The sequence below is a fragment of the Cotesia glomerata genome, unplaced genomic scaffold (genome assembly GCF_020080835.1).
Source record: "Cotesia glomerata isolate CgM1 unplaced genomic scaffold, MPM_Cglom_v2.3 scaffold_25, whole genome shotgun sequence".
NCBI lineage: Eukaryota > Metazoa > Arthropoda > Insecta > Hymenoptera > Braconidae > Cotesia > Cotesia glomerata.
In genome coordinates, this window is record NW_025402996.1 from 5,753 (window position 1) to 30,552 (window position 24,800).

The 24,800-nt window shown below is 29.3% G+C and overlaps 7 protein-coding genes across 9 annotated transcripts; 3 read left to right on the forward strand and 4 right to left on the reverse strand.

The window, feature by feature from the left end:
* Positions 1 to 245: 245 nt before the first annotated feature.
* LOC123274174 (E3 ubiquitin-protein ligase ZNRF1) lies at positions 246 to 4,550 on the reverse strand. The gene is made up of 4 exons (XM_044741665.1): positions 3,604 to 4,550; positions 2,073 to 2,168; positions 1,453 to 1,558; positions 246 to 1,364 (listed from the first exon to the last, which is right to left on the reverse strand). The coding sequence occupies exons 1-4, from the start codon at positions 3,998 to 4,000 to the stop codon at positions 1,307 to 1,309; spliced, it is 657 nt and encodes a 218-aa protein (XP_044597600.1). The 5' UTR covers positions 4,001 to 4,550; the 3' UTR covers positions 246 to 1,306.
* Positions 4,551 to 5,276: 726 nt separating this feature from the next.
* On the reverse strand, positions 5,277 to 9,481 carry LOC123274175 (xylosyltransferase oxt). Of its 3 annotated transcripts, none has more exons than XM_044741668.1 (6): positions 8,930 to 9,480; positions 8,692 to 8,779; positions 8,274 to 8,610; positions 8,040 to 8,182; positions 7,775 to 7,941; positions 5,277 to 7,453 (listed from the first exon to the last, which is right to left on the reverse strand). In XM_044741668.1, the coding sequence occupies exons 1-6, from the start codon at positions 9,110 to 9,112 to the stop codon at positions 5,453 to 5,455; spliced, it is 2,919 nt and encodes a 972-aa protein (XP_044597603.1). In that variant the 5' UTR covers positions 9,113 to 9,480; the 3' UTR covers positions 5,277 to 5,452. The 3 variants fall into 3 exon arrangements, with proteins under 3 accessions (XP_044597603.1, XP_044597602.1, XP_044597601.1); XM_044741667.1 differs by having other exon boundaries at positions 8,274 to 8,628; XM_044741666.1 differs by having other exon boundaries at positions 8,274 to 8,779; positions 8,930 to 9,481.
* Positions 9,482 to 10,016: 535 nt separating this feature from the next.
* On the reverse strand, positions 10,017 to 11,190 carry LOC123274182 (dehydrogenase/reductase SDR family protein 7-like). The gene has a single exon (XM_044741691.1). It carries the CDS (start codon positions 11,079 to 11,081, stop codon positions 10,143 to 10,145), a length of 939 nt encoding a protein of 312 aa, XP_044597626.1. The 5' UTR covers positions 11,082 to 11,190; the 3' UTR covers positions 10,017 to 10,142.
* A 2,543-nt stretch (positions 11,191 to 13,733) lies between these two features.
* On the forward strand, positions 13,734 to 16,860 carry LOC123274171 (protein ecdysoneless). Its single transcript, XM_044741662.1, has 3 exons — positions 13,734 to 14,074; positions 14,163 to 14,656; positions 15,399 to 16,860. The coding sequence occupies exons 1-3, from the start codon at positions 13,828 to 13,830 to the stop codon at positions 16,491 to 16,493; spliced, it is 1,836 nt and encodes a 611-aa protein (XP_044597597.1). The 5' UTR covers positions 13,734 to 13,827; the 3' UTR covers positions 16,494 to 16,860.
* Positions 16,861 to 16,971: 111 nt separating this feature from the next.
* LOC123274172 (tether containing UBX domain for GLUT4) lies at positions 16,972 to 19,624 on the reverse strand. The gene is made up of 7 exons (XM_044741663.1): positions 19,400 to 19,624; positions 19,264 to 19,319; positions 18,829 to 19,078; positions 17,927 to 18,409; positions 17,499 to 17,856; positions 17,252 to 17,417; positions 16,972 to 17,190 (listed from the first exon to the last, which is right to left on the reverse strand). The coding sequence occupies exons 1-7, from the start codon at positions 19,484 to 19,486 to the stop codon at positions 16,995 to 16,997; spliced, it is 1,596 nt and encodes a 531-aa protein (XP_044597598.1). The 5' UTR covers positions 19,487 to 19,624; the 3' UTR covers positions 16,972 to 16,994.
* Positions 19,625 to 19,954: 330 nt separating this feature from the next.
* Positions 19,955 to 21,535, forward strand: LOC123274173 (N-alpha-acetyltransferase 60). Its single transcript, XM_044741664.1, has 2 exons — positions 19,955 to 20,702; positions 20,788 to 21,535. Exons 1-2 carry the CDS (start codon positions 20,258 to 20,260, stop codon positions 21,363 to 21,365), a joined length of 1,023 nt encoding a protein of 340 aa, XP_044597599.1. The 5' UTR covers positions 19,955 to 20,257; the 3' UTR covers positions 21,366 to 21,535.
* Positions 21,536 to 22,502: 967 nt separating this feature from the next.
* LOC123274186 (nudC domain-containing protein 1) lies at positions 22,503 to 24,392 on the forward strand. The gene is made up of 3 exons (XM_044741701.1): positions 22,503 to 22,663; positions 22,771 to 23,737; positions 23,822 to 24,392. The coding sequence occupies exons 1-3, from the start codon at positions 22,549 to 22,551 to the stop codon at positions 24,375 to 24,377; spliced, it is 1,638 nt and encodes a 545-aa protein (XP_044597636.1). The 5' UTR covers positions 22,503 to 22,548; the 3' UTR covers positions 24,378 to 24,392.
* The last annotated feature ends 408 nt before the right edge of the window (positions 24,393 to 24,800 follow it).

Here is a 24,800-nt window from a genome sequence, read left to right on the forward strand (position 1 = left end):
GATACTGATGACAAGCCAGTAAACTGTAAAAATTTACTAGTTTTCTACTGGCATAACACTTTGAGATAAACCAAAAACTGTGTTATCAACAGTTAAACGATTCGAAATATAATTTTTTTTTATTGATGAATTTTTTTTCTAACGAAAAAAAATCTTAAAAATTTAATGTTAATATTTTTGCAAAGACAATTATTTATAAAAATTTTAATACTTCCGGGAAAATTTAGTGTTTAATTTAAAAAAAATTCAATTAGAACCTTTATTATAACTACAGCGTCAACAGCATAATGACAAATCCTTTACTTCATATCAATATATCTTTCACATCCTGGTTCTCTCCCATTTATGAAAGTATCAAAAATATCCTTTCTAGCACTCATCCCCCAACAGACAACAAAAAACAATACATTATCTCATTTTTAAAATTATTAAAATCAATAATTATGATAATTTATATAAGATACATCTCATCTGTTTTAAAACAGATTTATATCTTCAACTAAACATCTCTTTTCAACTCCAAAAGTATGATTAAAATAATAATAATGACATTATTAATGATAATTATAGTTATAAATATAATTATAATAATTATTACTGTAATATGTTCACTGATTTAAACTGGTAATGGTTTCCTGCTTAAACACTATTTTTCCAACTTTAAGTTGTAAAACTAAGTTAATTAAATTTATAAATATGATACAATCGGTAGTAAGCAATAGAGCGTTAATTTAATAATAATAACAATAATAATATTAATTACAACAATTAATAATTATAGGTACATATACATATAAGATAATTCAACAGAGTAATGTTGAAGGGTATGGCGTTGTCCCATTATTATTATTAAAAATCATAAATTCTTAATTTAATTATATCTGCCCATTGTTTATTTATTTTATTTACTTATTTTACCATGAATATTTTATTCAAGTCGAGTCTTGTATTTATTTATATTTTTAGTTTTTTATTATTATTGTTACTATTATTATTATTAGTATTTAAATATTTATAATCAAACGAACGCCACGTTTACGAATAGAAATCACCATCGCAGACTAGCGGCCACCCTTGACTAGTTAAATATGTATTTTTTTAACCCCTCATCTCACTTTTCCTATCACTCCTTTTACAATTTATCAATTGGTCTTCAAGCTCAACATTTAATTTTCATTGCTGTTTTTTGTTTGTTTACCAATTACTTAATTCACTTATTTTTTTGAGTTTATTTCGTTTTACTTTATTTTTAAATATATATAATTTTAATTATGTTTAAATTACTTTTAATTTCGTCGACTGCAAATCAATCACCAGGATGTTCAGGACAGCTGCGATTTACTTGAAACCATTTATCAATGCAGCTGTAATAAAAATTTTAATTTAATATATTAATATAATTCTCTTAATCAAATATTTTATCATAAATATTTATGCTTAAATAAAACTTACTTTTTGTGATATATACATAAACAAGGTAAGCGGGCTATCACATCACCTGGTTGTAAATCCTCCAGGCAAATAACACATTCTCCTTTCTCATCGGCTAATACATCCTCTGTAATAATTATATTTTCAATTAATTAAAATATCAAAATATTAATTATTTATTGTATCTATTACTAATATTTTATATTATAATTCACTTTAGATAATCAGTAAAATGAAATGTTCAAGAACTAAAGATAAATTTAATATTGGGATATTATTATTATTATTTAACATATAAAATTATGGTAAGAAATCAAGAGGTCAAGCTATTCTACTCAGTAATTATCAACTTTTTATACGTATACATATAAAATATGATTACAATAAAGCTAAAATACATTTATTTACATTAATGAAAATATTTATTTTGCTATTAACTTGTAAATAATTTTTACTATTTTAAACACACAGAAATACAATAAATAAACACAAACAAACTTTTGAAACTAACAAAGTAAAAAGTGTTTTCAGCTTAATTATTAAAAATCAATAATGCGATCTCACAATAAAATACTATGCACATAGTGATAATAAAAAATAATGATAGTAATATAAAAACAAATGATCAAAAAATATGTTACCGTTGTAGCTAAGACGTGGTTTTGTCAGGCACATCACCAAATGACATTCAATGTCATCTGGTAGAATAAATTTGGAGCAAACAGGGCATTTGAGACCTATTAACAAAAAATACACAGTAATAAATAAAATAATATTCAGTATAAGTAAATATGATTAAGTTAATTTAAAATAACATTAATAAGTACTACAAAAATATACAAATTAAAAAAAAAAATACACATATATATGTATATTAATACGCAGTAATCTAACCATAGATAACACGTCGCGCATGATGTGTAGGTACAACTTCAGTCTCAGATTCATTTAAACACGAGCTTACAATAACACCCATATCGTGATCACTACCAAGCCCTCGTGACCTAGCCTAACCTAATCACCACCATCCTAGTTTCGAAGAATTTTAACCATTAAAAAAAATTTAAACACGATACAACAAAATTAAAGACATTATCAACCAAAAATAACAAAACTATCATCAAGTGCACTACGTACGACAGTAGCCTTGATATTTAGATCGACAAACTATGTACACTCCAGCTTATATACACTATCAATAAAATCACCTAAACGTGTGCCGGGCCGTTGCCGGCATCGATTGTATGGTTACCAGGCCAACCACCTCAGCAACACGCGCCAAAACAAATGCCGTTAAACACCCACGTATTTCCTTTACTTTTTTTCTTTGTACTATACTATAGGTGTATATGTACATACAAGCATACACATCAAACATAAAAACAAAAATATACAATTTTATATATCTATAGGTATCTCTATGTCTATATCGTTTATATGTATAATAATACAAAAAATAAAAATTAATTAAGCTTCAGTCGAGTTGATTTACTTAATATCTACTTTAATGATTCTTTCCTCACTTTTATAAGTCATATACACTTATACACGTAAATAAATAAATATCTACGTATGTTTTCATTTATTGGTCAATTGTCATTGGTAGTTATTCGTTGTCATTGTCGTTGTAGTCGTCATTGACATTATCAACAGTGTAATGAATAACACTGCAAAAAACATTTTGTTATTACGTCGTATAATTGTTGCGTACATAACCTCATCATATGTCTACATGTATGAAAATTTAACATATATGACTGTATACAAATTAATAGTTGATGTTAGATCTTAGATGATTTCATGAAACAATCACTAAACAACCGTTTACACTACTATACATTTAATTGGATAATATCATTTCTTCCAGAAAATGACTCGACAGTCTAGACGAGTGAATCAAAATGTTAATATCGAGTTAAACGTTCGAGAACTCATACCCTACTGTGCTATCTCTGTTTCTTGCATACACTATTTATTTACTTATTTATTTATTTATATTCATTTATCGATGTAGATGTCTATGTATTTATCTACGTAGAAAATAAATAAATTAGAGATAATCTTATTTGTTTGAAATGACATTAGAGAAGCATTTTATTTTTAAAAATAATAATGGAAACCTAAAAAATAAAAAATAATAAAATTGAAGTAAAAGGGATAGTTTTAAATTACCATTGAAAGACCAGATGTGTGAAGGCAAGCTGTGGGTGGCATAAACTCTACCACTGTCCTCATCACCGTCGTCAGAATCAAGATTACCTAATCCAAGCGCTTGTCCAACATTCAAACCAACAGTGTTTGCCAGGTTAGCTGCCTGCTCCCCCGACAAATCTGGCACTGAACTCAAAGATCTAGCTCGTTGTCGATTGTCACCAGCAACTCGAGACGATTGTGTTTGATTATTCTGTTGATTATGATGCTGCAGTAAGCTAACACCGCCAGGTAGAGAACGTAATATTGAAAAACCCTGCATTGTCGTAGCGGTTGAATCATTTGTTGCTGTTGAACCGGTGGAAGACTGTCCATTCCCACCCGTAGCCTGTGCTACGGTACTTGTTTTTGCTCCCATAACAATTTATTTATTTTATGATTTTATACTACACTTTAACACGTTATTACATTTAATTTATTTAAGTCATTTATTCAATTGCAGTCACTTCACTAGTTTTTTTATTTATATTTATAAATACTCGTTCTCCGTATTGTATTTTAATTTACTTTTTTTTGTGTGTAAAAAAAGTCGATTGGTTTCGTCAGTTTGTGACCCTACTGCTTCTTCAATCTCTATTGGTGGTTACACACACTGACAAAAACACTTCTTCAAGAATTAAATATTAGTCTATTTAAAAAAAAAAAAAAAATAAAAGTAAAATAATTAAAAAAAAAAAAAAAAATACAAAAGTCTCGTATAAAAATTTACTAACAAAATTAATTGATTGCCAGATAATGGATAATATTAGAACACGTTGCACTCACTACTTTAGGCCAAAATTTAATATATTTTTGCCACAACAAGCAAGTCATTTCGGGATAAAATACAATATTCTCGGCCTAATGGGTTCATCACGAAACAACAATCACACCGACATCTTGCACGGTATATAGTTTTCACTATATTCTACTAGAATTATCTCTAGAGTATTGATAAATTTTGTTGGTTCCTATATGGTGGCACCACTAGTCACTTTTGAATAATATTTTCGCATACTACCAACTACTTGTTTCATACAATTTAAATTTATGATAATTTGCTTTTACTCATTTCAATTTATGCGAATTGCTATCATTCTGTTTTTTTTTTTTTTTTCTACTTCACTTTCAAGCAAACAATTGATTAAAATTAAACGGTGAAGATTTAATGTAGATAAATATATTGAAAATGATTGACAAAGGTCAATAATACATTATTTCATTACTCGTGACTCATGACGTAAAAAATATTAATTTTAATGTAGTCGCATGATATGACAATATTTTTTATCCAGACTTATTAATGAATTATAGTTTAGTAATTTTTAAATTATGTGATAATATGATTGATTGAGAATAAAAATTATAAGAATTCAAGTTTTTTTACTACAATATTTATGAAAACTACGATTAAACATGTTGAAAAAAAATATATTTTATATAATGCATAAATTAAAAGTATATGTTTGAAAATTTTTAATTCTCACTCTTAATTTATTAAAATTAATATTTGCAGAAAATTTGAAATATTAAGTTTTCTAGTACGTTTTATTCTGATAGGTAAAAAAAAAACTCATATCCTGTTGAATTAATTTTTTAATTATATTTTATGTATTAATAATAATTATTTACAAATACAATATCATATATACAACCATTTATTACAAAAATATTTACCGAGTTTATACAAAGGCGATTAATCATTTACAATATTTAGTTTATATTTATTTTTCGTTTTTTCGTTGGTGGTAAATTATAGTGATTAATGATTAAAAATAATTATTAGTCATTGTGATGATGGCACATGGAATAAAATATACATTAGTACGAATTATTTTTCACATAAATTATAAAGATCAGCCTTGGAATCAGGACTCACAGAGCTCCAATTAGTTTGATAACATTGTTTTAAATTATTAATATAATAATTATTATTGTTATTACCACTACTATTTATTTTATTGCGTAACTGACCTTTATTAATGATGCAAAAATCATTAATAGAGTAATACTGTGTTACAAGTTCATCGATCCATTTATTTAAATCCAGTCCAATTCTCTCGTCAATTTCATTATTTTTTAAATGATAATTATTATTGTTTTCATCATTTTTATTACTATTATACAGTAACCCCGCGTTTTTTATAATGTCTAACCATTTACGGTTTGTTTCACGTGGTAAGCGTTGATCAGATTTATTACTATTATTACTATTTACAAACCCGTTATGAATTTCACGAGCTTTTTTTAATGTTATCTTACGATTCTTCCAAAACTCAAGTGGCGTTACAAAAAATGTTAACTGAGCAGCTAATACTGTATCAGTAACTAATAAAACATTCCATTTACCGATAGCTAATGGTTCATCTAGCTGCGATTTAACAGAACCAATCAATGATGATTCTTCAATTTGCAAATAACTAACATCAACCAAAGTTCCACTGGGATTAATCCATAGTGCTGTTAAATTTCTCGGAGTCACTAGAGATAAGTCAAATTCATACGCTAAAATAGGATTAGATACTGGGCCAATACCACCCACGAAATTCCTAAATGTTTGCTCTTTTTGATCGTAATCTGTATTAACTGATAACCAATTAATGCGCCCTGTCCAAGCTTTATTAACAGTATAATTACGTTTTAATGTAACTAACGCTTCGATACGTTCTGGAAAATTATTATTACTATTAGAATAATAATTATTATGAATATTAATATTGTTACTGCTAATACCACTATGACTACGACTCATATTGCTATAATTATTATTAATTGATAAATTAGCTGTCTCAGTAGCTGTAATTGGATTTACAGCTTCGGCTAATATTAAAATAGCATTAAATTTATTATCTTTGAAATACGCAGTTGTTTCTAAAAGACGAATATTAGTATAATTAATAGAAAATTTAGCGTAAGTTAGTCTTGCAAGTGAGTTTGAAATGGTTAGCAAGGTATCATCACACGTTGGACTTAAATCTGCCTGATGATACAAATTTTGCCAGTACATATCATAACCCTTCTTTGATTTACTGTCATTATATTTTTCTGGATAAAGCCACTGTTCGACTTTATCAATAATGCGTTGATCAATAACTGGCTCAAATTTACGGGCAAAATATAAATTACGGTCTTCAGTGTTGCGTATACGATTAAAGTCATCATACTTAAAATCATTGGGACTACAACCACACCAATCGACAATAGCTTTGTACTGGCACTTACATCCTAATTTACGCTTCCAATTAGTAACGTGTAAATTATTATCAACGTAAGTATCACAGAATTTAGAATTTCTGAGGACAGTATGAAAGAATGATTCAGCAGGCAGTAGCGTGTATTGAAACACTTTTAATAATCCAGCGACAAGATCATCAGGCTTTGGCCTAGCAACATACTCAACAAAATCACGGCTCAGTGCTACCCAATCACTACCACCGTCAATTTGTATACCTTTAGGTAATTTCCTATCACCCAATCTCCACATTCGCGCTTCACATTCAACAAATGTCTTATCGAGACCTTGTTTTGATATAAATCGTTGAACTTCTCTACCATGTGATTTAACAAAATTATATCCTCTATTCCACGTTAGAAAATCTACTAATTGTCTATTACTTTTGATTGGAAAATCAGATTCTGATAAATTTACCAAAAAATCCCAATGGGGTGAGTGTTGTAACATTTGTTGGGCTGATGTCAACAGTGTTGTTAATAGACTAGCACCACCCCATATACTAGCATGACGTAAATTTAATCCTCTTGCTACCTTGATGTTTTTATTTCGACATACTTTTTCCACTTTCAACATTTCACGATACATATAATCTTGTCTCTGAAATCAAACAAACAAATTTCATTAAATTATCTATTAGAAAATGCTATCTGAAAGACTAATCAAAAATATTTAGTAGCTTAACATTATTCTGTACATTAAAATCGCAGATCTAGAATAACAGTTATTTTTAGTAATTCTTGATTATAAACTCCAAGAAAACACAATGAGGTCTGACGCGATTGTGCCCGGGCTCGAATACAAATTTAAATCTTTAATCTTAATAGTCAATTGCTTTTATTAAACTAGAGTTATTTAAAGTATTTTATTTTGGATTTTTTGATAAGTGCTAATAATAATAAAAATATCTTGAATACTTACTGCATCAACATGAATATAGTAAAAATGTGATGGATCATAGAGTATTTTAATTAAACGTTTAACTTGTCGACTAGCTCGTCCATTAACTGTTAATAAAAAAGCTATTCTTGCTGGTTTTTCGATACCAGTTTTGATACTTGAATTTCTGGCTTCCTGAACCTTGAATTCTGTAATAAAACATGAAAAATCATTTAAAAAATTAAAAAACTAAATAATTATTAAACAAAAAAAAAATTTAATTTGAATAAAAAACAAAAGTACTTACTTTGAATACCCGTACGATAAACATTCATAGCTAAATAACCACCACAGGACTGTTTAGGATCTCCTGAACATTTCAAGTTACAGCTAGAGTCCGGTAGGCGCTTCATAAACGATGGCTCATCAACACCACAAAAACACTCCGTTCTAAATAACAAAATAATTTTTATCGTTATTAAAATATATTGTTTACAAAACTTTTTTTCAATAAGATTAAAACAGAGTAATAAATACATACGAATATTCAGTTCCTGCATAAGGATAACCAGATTGTAAACACAAGAAGGCACAATTCTCTGGTGAATTATTTGTTTTTAAAGCGATATAGTAATCTGATAAAATCCTTAAAATTTTGTCATCTTTAAAACACCCTAAGTTTTTAGGAGTTCTGATGAAACCTAAGGAATGTGGACACGATGAAAATAGTCGATCAGGATAAAGTTCACCCTGTTGACTCAAACATGACACATTGACAATTATTTCTTTACATGTTTGACTACGTGCTCGAGTGACAGCACTTATTGCTTCACGTCCTATCACATCACAACTTGGTACAAAGCTCAGTGACTCTCTATCTAATTTAATTGCTTTAACTGTACGATTTTGTATTAATGGTATTTTATTGTTACTATTATGATTGTTATTATTATTATTACCATTAATGACATGTTTATCGGGTGGTAATTTTAATTGTTTATATTGTTGTGGTAACCCATCACTCCTGTCAATCTTCGCAGAGTTAACCTTCAATAAAAAAAAAAATAATATTGTTGTTAGTGTAAGAAACAATCCATATTTTTTCACTTTAAACCAATCATAATTTTTTTTTTGTTTATTATTAACGATGAGAGTAAAATAAGTACAAGGTTAACTAAAAAAAGATTCATTATTTACCTCATCAAATGAGCGAACTGACGTGTGATCTTGATTTTGTAACTTAAAAAAGGAATATGCAAGATATATTTGTACACACATTATCGTACCGACAATAATAAAAAATATTCGATATTTTCTCAGACAATTTGACGATCGGCCTTCCAGCAGCCCTCTCGCTGCCATTTTGGGTGAACGTACCATACTTCATTAGGGCTTCATGTTCAATAATACGGCTGTGATAATACTTGATCATCATCTCTCGCGAGCACTTACAAGTATAATAAAGAGAGATGAGAATTTTTATTGCTTTTATAGTTACTGCTGCCACTGCTGCTGCTCACAACTATCGCTCATGCTTTTAAACACGGCTATTGTACATGTGTACATACAAATACAAATTTCATGCTCCGATTGGGGATTTAGGATTTAGGGTAAAGGTGATTTTTCATAAACTCAAAATAGACGCGATTTTCAAACTATTTCATATCATATAATTTTGCTAAATTTCAACGCCGTAGAATCCCTCCAGTTTTCCATCTAGGGTCCCGTAAATTAATAGGCTAATAAGTTTTCACTATTTTTTAAATCAACCAATAAAATTTTCCGATCAAAATAAACAATTAAAAATGATGAAAATTTTATATTTTTAATTTTTAATCGAGATTTCTTGGAAAAAAAATTTAATATTGTAAAAACAAAAATATTTTGTTTTATATTTCATTATCTACGTTTATTTACAATTAATATTAGGCCACAATAGAACCCTTAAAAAATAAAAAAAAAAAAAAAAACATATTTGAATTTAACAAAAGGCAAAAATTTTAATTAATACAATCATACTAAAAATAGTACACTTCAACTTTTTTTTTAAATTACAACCGGTTTTTGACAATATTTCAATTACAAACAAATAAAATAATTTATCATCAATTGCATAAGTACAACTGTTAATCATGTAACTATCATTATTATTATAACCAGTAATTAATTAACAATTTAAAAATCTACCTAGAACATTTCTTGATAAATTCATAACAAAATTAAAAAAAAAACTATACAGCTAAATTGTAAATATTTTAACATTCTAATTACATATATATAAATTTTTTTTAGTGACATTGATAATAATATAATCTTGAAAAATATTATTTATTTTTTTTACCGATAAAATCAAGAAATAGGCGACGTTATTGATGACAAATATTTCCAGATAATGTCATAAAATATTATTTTAGTAATCTTTGGCTAGTTTTTTCGCTCTTATATTCATAATTTTAAAATAAACTGATGGAAATAAGCTCCTTATTACACAAACAAATTTATATAAAATAGGAGCTGTCATAAATTCGTTTTGTTCTCGCAAAACTGCTAACAATATTTCGTTAGCAACGTATTTAGGTTCGTAGCCTTCTTCAGTTGATTTGTCCATTTTACCATAGCATTTACCGCCTTCTGTGACTGCGTTGAGGGATATAGCCGTTTTGATGTACGCTGGACTTGCAACAGTTACTTTGATGCAATCCTTATTTAACTCAGCTCTAGCAGAATCACACCAGGCTTGAAGAGCATGTTTCGAAGCTCCATAAGCTGACCGGTAAGGAATACTGATTTTTCCTTGTACACTACTTACACAGACAATGTGTCCAAACCTTTGCTTTATCATCGAGGGAATGACAGCTTTCGCTAGAGCGATTTGAGCAAAATAATTTATCATCATTACTTTCATGTCTACGTCGATCGTTGTTTTATCGACTCTTCCTCGGTAGGAAATACCGGCATTGTTGATCAAAATGTCTAACCGACCATAAATAGCTAATATTTTGTCAACTTCTGCGTTCAATAGGTCAAATTTTGTGACATCTAGTGATATTGTCATTGGAGGATATTTTCCAATATTGGGATGTGTTTGAATTAATGAGTTTTTTACTCTAATTAATTCTTCGTTTCTTCTGGCTACTAGAATAACTTTACAACCACAGCTGTAGAAAACATGGGCTAACTCTTCACCTAAACCTGAACTAGCACCAGTGATCAGCACCACCTTTCCATCAAGGGAATTTTTTCTCTTCTTTCTTCGAATTAATTCGATAAAGTAATAAATAATGCATGGTACTGTTAATGGAATACCATATGTTGTAAATAACCGCCAAATGTAAGAATATTCTTTCATTGTTTATTATTGTCAGGTTACTAACCTCAAAGTTTACCGAAAACAGTAGTTTAAAAAACACTTCTAGTAGTATTAGTAGTAGTAGTATATAGTTATATAAATGTCACACACTCTAGTATTCCTTATTTAGACTCTGGGCACTTTCCCATTCGGCCGCTGTACTTGGTGGTGGAGTACCTGTGTGTTTGTAGTTCTCGGGGGTCACCGGTAGATTTCCCGGTCTGTACAAATTTAAATTTAAATGTTGAGATCACATTTGGTCAGGAAGTTGCAGAGTATGTACATAAGCGCAATTTTAGGCGTAGGACTGGCCAAGAGAGTTGTGATGTCTGCCGGGACAGGATCATAAATCTTGGCTAATATGTTGTTTAGTGGTCTTCACTGGTCTTGGTATGTTGGACATTCGAAGAAGATGTGGTTGAGGTCTTGTTCGGGAGACCCACATGGACACTCAGCTAAATCAATGAATTCCCTTCTGTGGAGGCTCGAGTTGAGGTTGTAATGATTGAGGCGCATTCGGATAAAGAAGTGTCTATTCACACACAAAAAAGTCCTGATAAATCCACGCCACGTGAATGTAAAGATCCTTACATTCACGCGGCGTGGATTTATCAGGACTTTTTTGAGTGTGAATAGATATGTCCTTCGGATAAATGTAGTGACGACTTTCCTAGGCAAGTTAAAGTGTGAGAACCAGGGTTTCTTTGTGCTTTTGTATATATGTTCGAAGTACAGGACTCCCTTCGTCCTCCTTATTTCTTTGAGCTTTTCCCCTTTTGTCTTGATGGCTTTTTGTTTGCTGTTATTAGTCAGATCTTTATAAGGAATAGGAGTGAAGGTTCGTCGTGCATTGGTCGCAGCCTCCTTAGCAAGTCTGTCCGCAGTTTCGTTATCTGGGATGTCAGAATGTCCAGGAATCCAGACCAGAAAAACACTTCTATACTCTCACTAAAAAAAAAAAAACATGATTTCTATCATCACTTTTGCGCTTGTGCACCATCACTACTTGAAAAGTGAAAAATCATAAAATAGATATACATAATTAAATAAATTTTATTAAAGCAATGCTAACTTGGAAATAATTTTTTTAATTATTTACAAAAATTGAAAATATCATCTACTTGTTTTACACTGACTGTAAAAAGAATTCTTTTAAGGTCTCAAAAAATATTTCTATAAAAAAAATCATAAAGGGGCCGTCCATAAATTACGTGAGGCATTTTTGAGAATTTTTTGACTCCCCCCCCCCTCTCCCCTTGATGAGATTTCGTAAGATTTTCCTCAACTCCCTCCCCCCTCCCTTAATCTCACGCAAGATTCTTCAAAATTTATGTTTTGACTGTAAACGTGTTGGATTATTGAGAAAAAAAGCGCCATTCGGCTACACCCGACATGGATAGGTAGATTTCTTGTTTGAATATTGAAAAAAACACGTTATTTAAAGGCCGTAATGTCCTAAAATTTATTTTTTATTATATTTTTGCAAATAACGATATGAGACTGACTACAACAAATAGATATTCAAAGACATCTGCCTAAAAAATAGGATTTTTTACAGATAAAAGTCATTTGATGATAAAAGCTGAAATTTAATTTATTCTTGATTTTTTTTTTAATTTTCTTAACTACGAAATAAATTGAAAAAAATATTAAAAGTCGACGAACAATAGTTTAAATTGAAGATAATTAAACATATGATGACAAAATTTTATTAAAATTACGACATGAGACCGGCTACCACTGATAGATTTCTAAAGAAATCTAACTACAAAATTAGTGAATCCTATCGATCAATAATTAAATTAAACAATCGAGCGCTACTTTGCTGCTCTACAGGGTTCAGACGAATACGACAAACACTATTGTGTCAAATTTGGCCATTTTTTATTATAGAAATACTTTTTCACGCAATTTTACACTGTTTTCTGCTAGAGAAAAAATTACGTGATATTTGTTAAGATCCCCCTCCCCCCTAAGTGAGATTTGGTAAGATTTAGCTTGATCCACTCCCCCCCTAGAACACCTCACGTAATTAATGGACGCCCCCTTATCTACCAAAATAATTTTTTATTGCTTATAATTTGAACAAAAAATTGAATTTTAAACAGACAAAAAAAAAACGAAGAGAATATTTTATTTAAATTTTTCTAAGAGTGTTGGAAATTTTTCATATTTATTGGAACCGTTGGATTTTATATTTTACTTGCTTGCATCTCCAGGACACTTGCATCCAGTTAATCATCTGTACAGCCACAGTTACCTATGAATAAATGAATATACTGATCATGCAAAATTCAATAATTAATTTATTTCAGATTTTTTATAAAAATAATTTAAAAAATTGTAAGAAGTAGGTATCTAACTTTGACTGTATTTAAGAAATTTTTGTTTTTATAAAAGATTTATTAGAGTACATTTTTTTGTTTATTTAAAAAACACTGAAAAAAAAATTTTTTTATATCATTGATCAAATAATTAATATTATTATTAGTAGTATTATCAACATAATAATTTATCAATTGAGCTTGCTTATTATTTTTTCGATAATTCAAATATGAGAGAACAAATAAAAAAAAAATGTCAACTCTAGTGGTGAAATCTAAAACTAATCAAGTGGTTATTAGGTTTTTGTTTTGTAGGTTACTTTTTTAACTCTGAAAGTATATTTAGATTTATTTAAATTCAAAATTAATAAAAATAATTTGATTTAATTATTTGTTTAATTATAATTTAAACAAATTGAAAAATGGCTGCCATTCGAGTACAAAATGAAGATACTCTTGAGTGTTTTCTTTATCCAAAATTTTGTTATTCAATGGAAACAGATAGTGTGACCGAAACAATACTTAATGACGAAATTAGTAAATATAATGAGTTTATCAATAAGTTTACAAATGATTATCTTTGGCATCATGATTCTCTAGTATTTTATCCAAGAACCAAACAAGCAATAGTACTTAATCAAATGCTCCATTCTTCAACTGTATCCCACGGTAAGTATCTAAACTATTTTCAGTAATTAATAATTTATTATTCATTGTTACTTATCACCAACAATAATCAATAATTAAAATGTTCCAGACTTATCCCTTGTGCCGCATATTTATGCATCGCTTAGATTTGACGAAGACGTAGGAGACGAATGGTTCACCGTATTCCTGATCTTCAAATTAACCGAATCCTTCGATGGATTGATTGCTAGAATAGTAGATTCAGATGGTGAATTTTTACTGATTGAGACTGCTGATTTTCTTCCCCGTTGGCTTGAGCCAGAAAACTGCCAAGATCGTGTTTATATTTTTGATGGACGAATCCACGTCATTCAAGACAGACGTGTACTACCGATTCAACAATTGAAACGCATATCTGAAAATTCACAAAATTATTTACTATCTCGTGAGGTACAGGATACATTGAAGAAACGACTGGCTGCTTATTCAGATGAATTAAACTTAAGGAAACATAAAGCACGAGCTTTTTTGCCAGAAAAAGCTGCTTCAATACTTGCTCAAAATCCAGGACTTATTGCTCCAGCGGTACGAACTATTGTTCATTCAGATCCCTCGGAAAGAACGGTTTGTCATTTTTTTTTCTTATACATTTTAATATAGAATAGAATAGAATATCGTTTTTATTTGTATCACATATTGTGTTTTACAAAACTGTATCTTATATCTTAATTTAATTATTTACATTTTCATATACACTAACTTTGATTTAATTTTTAATATGTTTGTACTCTCTTTTAACTTTTTTCACACCTTATCCTTCATATCACAGTCGCATTACAATACTATTTATACTATTTCATACTTATATTCACCTAGTATCTATCCCTGTATATTAATGACAGCCTTTTTCTGACATTCTATATTGTAACACTCATCCTCTTTAAATAGTCTTTCAATTTCGCCAACATATATACACAACTTCTTATTTATGTTCCCTTTTAAAATTACCAATAATTTTTCCCTTGTTGATTCCCCCGCTAGTTCGCTCATCCACTTGCTTCTTGCTTGTTGCCCTTTTTCACTTATTTTTTCTTTTATCTCCATACAGCTTAGTATGTGCATTAATGTCTCATCTTCTTTCTTACATATTCTACACTTACAATTATTTTGCCCATTTTTTCCACTTCTCCACAAATTTCCGTATCTCGTTCTGGCTCATAACTCTTTATATTCACTTTTAATTTGATCTTTTTTCCAATAATTATTTTCACTTTCTTGTAAAATTTACATTTTAATATAAAATTTTATGCCAGAATATTTTTAATATTTTTCTATATTAAATTCTAACAAATTAAAATATTTTTAGGTATGTCGTGCCATGAGATATTTTCCACCAGAACAACGTACCATGGTGAATGTCCAAATGACCAAGTGTTTGTACGCAATGAGTACACATTGTCGTTACAACGGTGATCCCAGAACCGGTTGGAATTCTCCACCAACTAACAGTCCAAAATATAACGCACATATATTAGGTATTAAAATAGCTTGTGGCTTAGAGATGCTGGTAGCCAGAGCTAATGAACAATTAAAACGTAATGAATCATCTGAAAGTATAGATGACAATCAATGGAGAGAGTATCGTCGTCGTTTGGAAGCTAGCGGGTACTTTAGAAGTACTCTTGAAGGTAGTAAAGAACGAGAAAGATTGACACAGACAGCTAAAGAGTACTTAATTGCTCATCCATTAAACACAACTCACATGTTAACCGATGATAGTGCAGCATTAAAGATCTTAGAAGCGTGGAAAAATGTCAAGACCGAAGATTTTGAAATGCACGCACAAGACGAAGCTTCTTTGAGTCCTCCGGACGATGACAGCTGGTTGAGTGTTGATGCAGCACAGTTAGAAGCTATGTTGGGACAACACTGGGCTCGGAGCAGCAAAAAGACACCTCAAGAACCGATTAGTATTAAGGACAAAGTCAAGGTATTTTTAAATCAAAAGAGTGACGCTGATGGCATTGAATTTTCAAGTGAGTCCCGTGGTGATGACGAGAATAAAAATGATATTGAAGATGTTGGAAGAATAGATTTTGATCCAGAAGTTTTTGACAGCACTCTGCGTGATATATTAGATCTTGTGGTGCCTGGTGGTGATGGTGAATTTGACGGTAGCTCTGAAGGTTCTTTGGGTGGTGATGAAGAAGACGAACGCGGCGGTGAAATGGACAAGTACATGAAATTAATGGATTCGCAGCTTGAAGCTGAATTAGTTAAAGATACAGCCAGTATGTCAAGCTGCTTTAAAGACTCGGTTGAATCAAATTTAATGGAGAGCATAGAAGAAGAAGCTGGTGGTGCTGGGCCAGCTGGTAATATTATCGGTGGTCCTGTTCGACGTCTTATGCATTTACAACTTCAATCACCAACTACTGTTCCTCCTGATCTTCAAAGTTAATTATAAAAATTAACCTTGATAATTATTATCATTCTATTAATACTAATGAATTTATGCTAAGACAAAAAGCTTTATACTTATACTTAAAACATGGAAAAAACACTGTGCTATTATTAATAATTAATCATTTACATCACTCGTTTATTATAATAAGAAAACTTGATTTTTATTGTTGTTTTTACACTTTATCATTACTGTATTCTTTTTACTCTTTTTTGTAAATAACAGTGAAAAATGAAAAAAAAAAATAATCAAAAAACGAAAAAAAAACAAAAAAAAGAGGTGCGTTTGCGCTTAAATCCTTAAAGCCTGGATTTTCATCCTGATGTACACCAATAGCTGCAATAAATGCACCATTTTCTGCCTATGCAATGATTCTTTTCTTTAAATTTTATTTACCAACTACAATCATGATTTTTAAAACCCCTCAGGCGAAAAAAGTAAATTTTAAAAAATAACTTTTGAACGTTTGATGATATTTTTTTTTATAATATTATATATTTACTTAAAAGCATTTTTAAACCACTTTGGAGTGTAATTCTTAATTCGATCGGAGTTAGATACATTCGATCCTTCCGTACCACTACTACTGGGTACTGATTCATTTGGAATACTCGATCTTAATTGAACATTATCGGATTCGACGTTAGCGTTTGAATCACCAGAATTATTTGGTTCATCTCGAGTCATTGCGATTCTAAAAAAAAAATTAAAACAATTATATTATTTATTCATTGATAAACTATACAATTACTTACCTCGATTTAATAGCATGGACACTAGCAACTTTAGGATCAACTAATTTTGTGTTCAAATCAGCTTTCAATTCTGATGATCCTGAATAATAAATAATAGCCGAAGGCACCAAATTTTCATCAATAAGTCGAGATTGTGGTGTTAAATTTTTTTTTGGTGGTGTACAATCTGAAATAATCAATTATTAATAATTTAAACTCGTAACTTTTTTTTATAACTAAAAAAAATTCGAAGAATAAATTATTTTACATAGAGTAAAGTCTTCTTCAGGATTTGCTAAATAATCTTTAACAAAATCTTTAACCAACTGTACAGTTTCAAGTGGACCAAAGATGCCTTGCAAAACCATTTGATTCGGAAACTGTATTCTTAAAATAGTCCGCCGATATTTGTGAAGCTTATTAAGGGTTGCTCGATTACGTTCTAATTGACGCTGAGCATTGGTTGTTAATGGCGCTCCTTCAATGTCTTCTCGTTGACGTTTAGCGTCACGAAGTAACGTCTTGGCATCATCAACAGTCAAATCAAAGAAATTATCCGGCAAATCCTCATGAGAAACCGCTTGTGCTCCAGCTTGATTAAACACCAAAGCATTTCTCTCTCCCAACTAAAATAAAATACAAACATTCAGTTATTGGAAATAAAAAATATTTTAAAACACAATATAAGTTTCCTACAAAGTCTATTGGCTCATTAATAATTGTATCATGACTATCTTGATTCGTTTCCATGGCGTTATCAGCTTCTGTTTCAACTTGATCAATTATTTTGGCTGGTTTCATTTCAGGTGGTTGCTGGACTTCAATCTCAGTTTTCGTTTCTGCTCTTCCTAAAACATGTCCACTACCAGGCATTTTTTTATTACTACCACCAGATTTATTTTGCCCTTTGTCACTTTTCTCAGATCTCAGTAAAGCAAGGGGATCATTAATAACTTTTTTTATTTGATCAGTAACGGAAGTACCGCTTGATTTTTGACTATTTTTTCCGGCACGATCTTTCTCATTTGGCTTATTGGGTTTTGAAGCCAATTTTCCTGCTACATGAGCCTGGGTGTTCAGTTTATTGAGATCACGGTGTATTAGTCGTAGCATTGCTCGACCGTTATTAAGTCCTAGTGATTGTAATGTTGTTTTTTGTAAATTATCTTGTCCATGTAACTGTAAGAAGCAAACAATAATCATTAAGCTATAAATTAAGATAAGATATATTATGACAATGAAAATAACAGATTCCAAAAATTGACTAAGGTAAAAGACCCAGTTATTGACAATGACCTAGTTGTTTGACACTTGCAATTTTAGTCTAATTAAAAAAATAAAATGCTCCCAAAAAATCAATTATCTTAAAATTTATAATTCAAAAATTATATTTATCAATTTATTAGTGTTGATTTGTTTTTTTTAATTAAAATAAAATTGCAAGTGTCAATAACTAAGCAAGTGTCAATAACTGGGTCTTTTACCTTATATCAGAATTAAAAAATTATGTTAAGTTATGACTGTAAAAATTCGATGTAAAAAAAATCGGTTATTTTCAGTGTTATAAAATATTTACATATATATTTTAAAAGTATTACTTCTTGATGCATATAGATAATAACAGTATCATCAGCTTGCTCATTTGAACAAAGAGCATTGATTATCTCACTCAACGTCGTCACAGGACTAAAATCACCCATTAGTCTTTGACCATTTTCCAACTGGATACCAATCGTCACCACAGACATTGCACGTTCAGTTGGCCTCGGTGTCATCTCCAGTTGTGCATTATTAGGCAACCCCGTGAAACGGAATATTGAATTAACATCCAATATCGTATTCATGTGTCTAATTAGTGAAAAAAATTATCGACAATTTTTTAGCATATTACAAGTCAATAATTTAAGAAAAAAAATTAAACTAATTTTATTCTGACTTTTTAAAGAAACGAGCTAAAAAACTTTTTCGTTCCTTGTAAAGTAAAAAAATGATAATGTATGTAATTGAAATTATTTATAAAACCTAAAACTTACTTTAAATCCCATTTTTTGGATGCATAACCTTGTTTCTGACATACTTCTTCCAAGACCTAAAACGTTACAGTAATTAATAATTTTCCTTTGAATTTTAGTTAAAAATTAATATAAATGTAATAAGTATAAAAATTACCTGTAATATTGTTGTATTTGAAGTAATTTTAACATTTTGACGTCTTCCATTGGGAGCTAATACCGTAACACTTTTATTAGCTGCCATTTCTAAAATATTTTATTGATGGATGTTCAATTAAATAATTTAAAGAATAAAGCTTATTAATTAATTTATAATTTTGTAATATATAGATTAAAAAGGAGTAAACTCATCATAATAATGTGTCAGTCCTATGTGTAGAACGCAGTAATGTGATGTGTATTTATTTAGCGAATAGCTCAATGAGTATTAGTTGGGTAGTGAGTTGTAGAGGCGCGCAACGACGTCAAACAGCTGTTCGACTTGTCCAAACATCAAACTACCACAAATTAAAAAAAACTACTTGATTGTGTTGTATATTATATACATATATACGATTATCTTTTATATACTCATACATAAGAATCATCAATTTATCAGCATCGTCTATTATTGCCAATTATCAGGACTAATTTAATCATCGATCATTACCAACGTTCACAGAAGTACAATTTAAACGCCAAATATTTTAAAAATTTAACCTGTAATTTAACAAATAAAAAAATTTGTTAATTATATGTTTACTGTCAGATGTATATAACACAATATTATATAAAATATATACTTATACATTAAATATAAATAAAAATGAACCATTAAATAAAAATGACAACTAAAATAGGAATAAGGTATTCGAGGGAGACAACTGGTGACGTGAGTCATTTTAAAGTTTTAACGCGATTCAAGTGTTTGTTTTTTTGATAACGTCATTTATAGATATTATTGTGATTGATTGAATATCTGAAAAATATAAAAAACGATGCTTAAATATGTGGATTACATTAACTAAAATATGTGATGGCTGGTGCTGTTGTAATCGAAACAAATCAGAATTTACAAGTATTTGTTGATAATAAATTAATGAAGAACGCAACACCTAGTAACTACAAACAGCAGCAACAACAACAACAATACCGTGACCGTGAATGCAATGGTTATAATAAAATGGCTATTTCATTAGAACGTTATAATACTTCAGCATCTCTATCGGGTGGATCACTATCATCACCATCAACCGGAACAGCAGCAATTGGAGTAACGAGTAATAAATATAATCGTGAGAATAATAAAAATGAGCATAACCGTCCAAAAAATTTTGTATATAATGCCAACAAATCATCAACGTCATCCTCGTCGCCTGTAACAGTGCCACTATGTCTTCTTGGAGATGTACAGTTACGTTTTCTTTGTCCAGAAGATTTAGAAGAAGTACGTGCACTGTGTCAAGACTGGTTTCCGATAGGTAAATTTATTTACACTAGATAATATTTATTTAAATAAATGTATTTATTTATTTATTAATCTATTGAACTTTATTAAATTATTAGATTATCCGTACTCATGGTATGAAGATATAACAAGTTCATCACGATTTTATGCACTGGCAGCAGTATTTGGCGGTGTCATAATTGGATTGATAGTCGCTGAAATAAAACCTTTTGCGACTTTAAATAAAGAAGACCAAGGTATATTGTGTTCAAGTTTAGGTAAAGAATCACTCGTTGGGTATATATTATCGTTGGGTGTACGTCGTGCTTATAGAAGAAATGGTATTGCTTCGTTATTACTTGAACAATTATTGGCCCACGTAACAGCACCAGAACGTTCAATAGTTAAAGCTGTATTTCTACATGTACTGTCAAGTAATGCACCAGCAATATTATTCTACCAAAGATGTAATTTTAGACTACATAGTTTTCTGCCATATTATTACTCAATACGCGGTAAGTGCCGTGATGGATTCACATATGTACTTTATGTCAACGGTGGTCATGCACCCTGGGGTTTTTGGGATTGGATGCGTCATTTAGCTGGTGCAATGTCTAGCTTAGGACCATGTAGAGTACCACACTGGATTTGGCAACGATTAATGTGGGCTGCGACTCTGCTCTCTTATCATAGATGATATTTAAACTGTCGGATAAAATTAAAATTTTATAATAAAATTGACCAGTAGATTCTCAATCATCTGAACTGAGATTAGTTTATCACTCAATTATTAAAATATTTATAGAGATTATTATAAGATGATGTTATTAAAGCTTTATTAAATGTTACTTTCACGATTTTTTCAAATATTATTCTTTACTGATTACATATTTTTCTTTTTTCTCTTTAATTAGTATTCATCAGGATTCTTTATTCATTTATTTCACAAAATCACGTATTTTTAATTCTATTAAATGTATATAATATACAAAAATATATATTTAAAGAACATAGTGTAATTTACTGTTTTTAATAAAAATTGACACGTTATAAAAATTTGCATACAAAGTATTTTTTTTACTTAATAAAATTTTAGCCTAGAATTTTCATTAATAAAAAAAACAATTCAGCAGTTCCTTTTACTTTATTTATTTTTTTCATATTAAACACATCTAATAAATTTGTATTATTGACATCTATTTTGTTTATTTAAAAGGAAGAAATGGTTATGAGCCTACGAAGGATTCCCAAAACTATAAACAAAAATAAAAACTTTTTATTTTTATTTTTTAAATATGATAATAAAATCAGCAGATATCTGAACGAAAATTAATTCAGCAGATATTAGGTAATTTTAAGAATTTTTTTCATAATTAAATTACTGCATAAAAAAAATAAGAAAAAAAATTGACATTTAGAAAATTTAATAAATTAAAAATGCAATTTTTTAAAAATATTTTTTTTGTCAAATAAAATTAAGGGCCAGTTTTTCAATTCAGGATAAAATTTTATCCAATAATAGAATATATCTATTTATTTCATATATATAAATATACTGGCAATAATAATTTTATTCTGGATAAAATTTTATCTGGGATTGAAAAACTGGCCCTAAAAAATGATCAAGTGACAGCTAACGTTAATATCATGACATCTGAATTTTTTTTTTTCAAAATTTCTTATTAAAATTCATAGAAATCAATTAATACAAAAAATTTGATATGTAGAAAATTTGAAAAACTACCTATAAGTGCAATTTTTAAAAAATATTTTAAACGTCTACTGATTTTAGTGTCATTTTTAAATGTAAGTGTAAAACAGATAGCGCTGCTAATTGAAAATATTTTCTTTACACATCAATCATTCTTGGCGGGTTAAAAATGACAAAAATAGTGGATTTAAGACCAAAAAAAGAATTGTTAAATAATAAATTTGAAAAATATCAATTTTCATCTGAAATTATACCAATAACTGAAGAAATAGAACTACATAAACGTAAGTAATTAATTTATTTATATTCCTTAAATCTTAACCTTTGTAAACTCATTGACATTTGTAATTGAAAATTAGAATTTTCTGATTTAAAAATAACAAAATTATAGATATTAAACATAAAGAGCCATCAAGCAATCAAGATTCATGGTTGGAAGCTAAATTATTTGCTTTTCACAATCATTTATTTGAAAATCCGTATGATTCATCATGCTGGTTTTGGGATCAAGATTATGGAGTATGGCAATTGAAAGAAGATGGAAGTCTCAATAAAGTGGAAACAAAAAACGTTATATGTGATCCATCATATAAATTTAATCCAACGATAGCATTTGCTGGTGATGGAGTTGTTATTTTATCACGTGGTGACACAGTGCTCGAGGTAGTTCTGACAAACAAACCATCTCTGATGATAGAAGGCACTGAACCAGGAATTTTGTTAGATGCTCGTTACGTAGAGCCAAAAAATTTATTGATAATATCAACATACACAATTGTCACTACCAATGGAAAAAAACAATCAAAATTAATTTTGTTATTTTATAAATTAAAGAATCCCGGATATTGGCATGAAGGTCTTGAGTTTCATCAAAAACAAGAATTGGTGATTAATGGCCCAATTGAATACGTTTTTATTGAACCTAATGGCGAGTATATAAATTTATTAAGTCAAAATCTCGCAAAATTTATTCACGATTCATTGAATGGTGTCCAGGAAAAAGATTGTAGTGAAGGTAATAAAATTCCAGATATTAAAATACCTAAATATTCTTGGTCACAGGATGAAGAATCTTTGACAGTGTGGATTAAAATTCCACAAAAGCACAAAGGCTCCAAACCTAACGTTAAAGTATCGGCAACTAATATTTCAATTGTAATTGAAGATGAAGTTTTGATAAATGGAGAAGTACCTTTTCGTCTTGATCATGAATTAGCTACCTGGACTTGTGAAAATGATACATTGAAGCTGGAATTAATGAAACAGGAAACTGGACAAATGTGGAATGAATTAATTAAAAATGATACTAATGGTGAATGTTTACCTAATGATGCATTAGCTTCTGAAATACATTCCAGGTAAATTAATTAATTTTTAAGTTGCAATTTTTCCTAATGGTAATAATAAGAATATTTTTAAAAATAAAATAATTTTTGTTATAGATTAGCTTATCTATGCTCAGAACAACAAGGTAATGATAGTGATCAACCAGCTATAGGCTTCAATGTTGAACAACTAGAGGAATGTGATTTAGAGGGAGGTGAAAACATGTTACAACGAATTAATTTAACCAATCGTACAACAGCACACTTAACTATATTAACTTCACACAATCGTATTCTGTTTACGCATAAATTAAAAACATGCCAAGTACTCTGTGCACGTTACAACCACGACGGTTGTGTATGGGAACCTGTTCATAGGGACGAAGAATGGGAATTAGTTCATAAAAATATTTTTCCCGGTTTCGGATATGTAGAAGCCAGTAAAGCAAACAAAAAATTTTGTATATCTCCTGCTAATGGTAATTATGTCGCAATTATTGAACACAAAAGACACGGATTTTTGTATGAAAAACCACAACAAAATGCTCTTGTGGCTAAACAAAAAATAATCGATTTAGGAATCGATTCAACATTAATTATGGGTGCTATTGCGACAGATAATTATATTATTTTATTAACACAAGACAAACTGTATAAATTAAATGTTTCGTAATTAATAAGAATATTTTTAATTAATTACATTAAACATTAAAATTTATTCATCATAAAGTTTATTGATATCCTTTATTTAAATTACATAGTGATAAAAATAATTTTTGGCGATTATCTACCCATATAATAAATTTATTTTATTATTATGAAATAAAAACTAGGTATTAATTAGTGAAAAACAAAAATAAATTAAAAATTAAAGTTTATTTTTCATTCATTAAATCCAAAATACATTAACTAAATGAGAGAAATTTGTTGATGCTCTACAGCATCTAGCGCCGTCTATGATAATTCGCATCATAGTGCAATGAGAATTTAATTAACAGTGTCTTTTAATGTATTTTATAATTGCAATTAGCAATAATTATTACACGATACATTTTTTAAATCATTTTTGTACTTTACGAAAAACTCTCACAGTCGT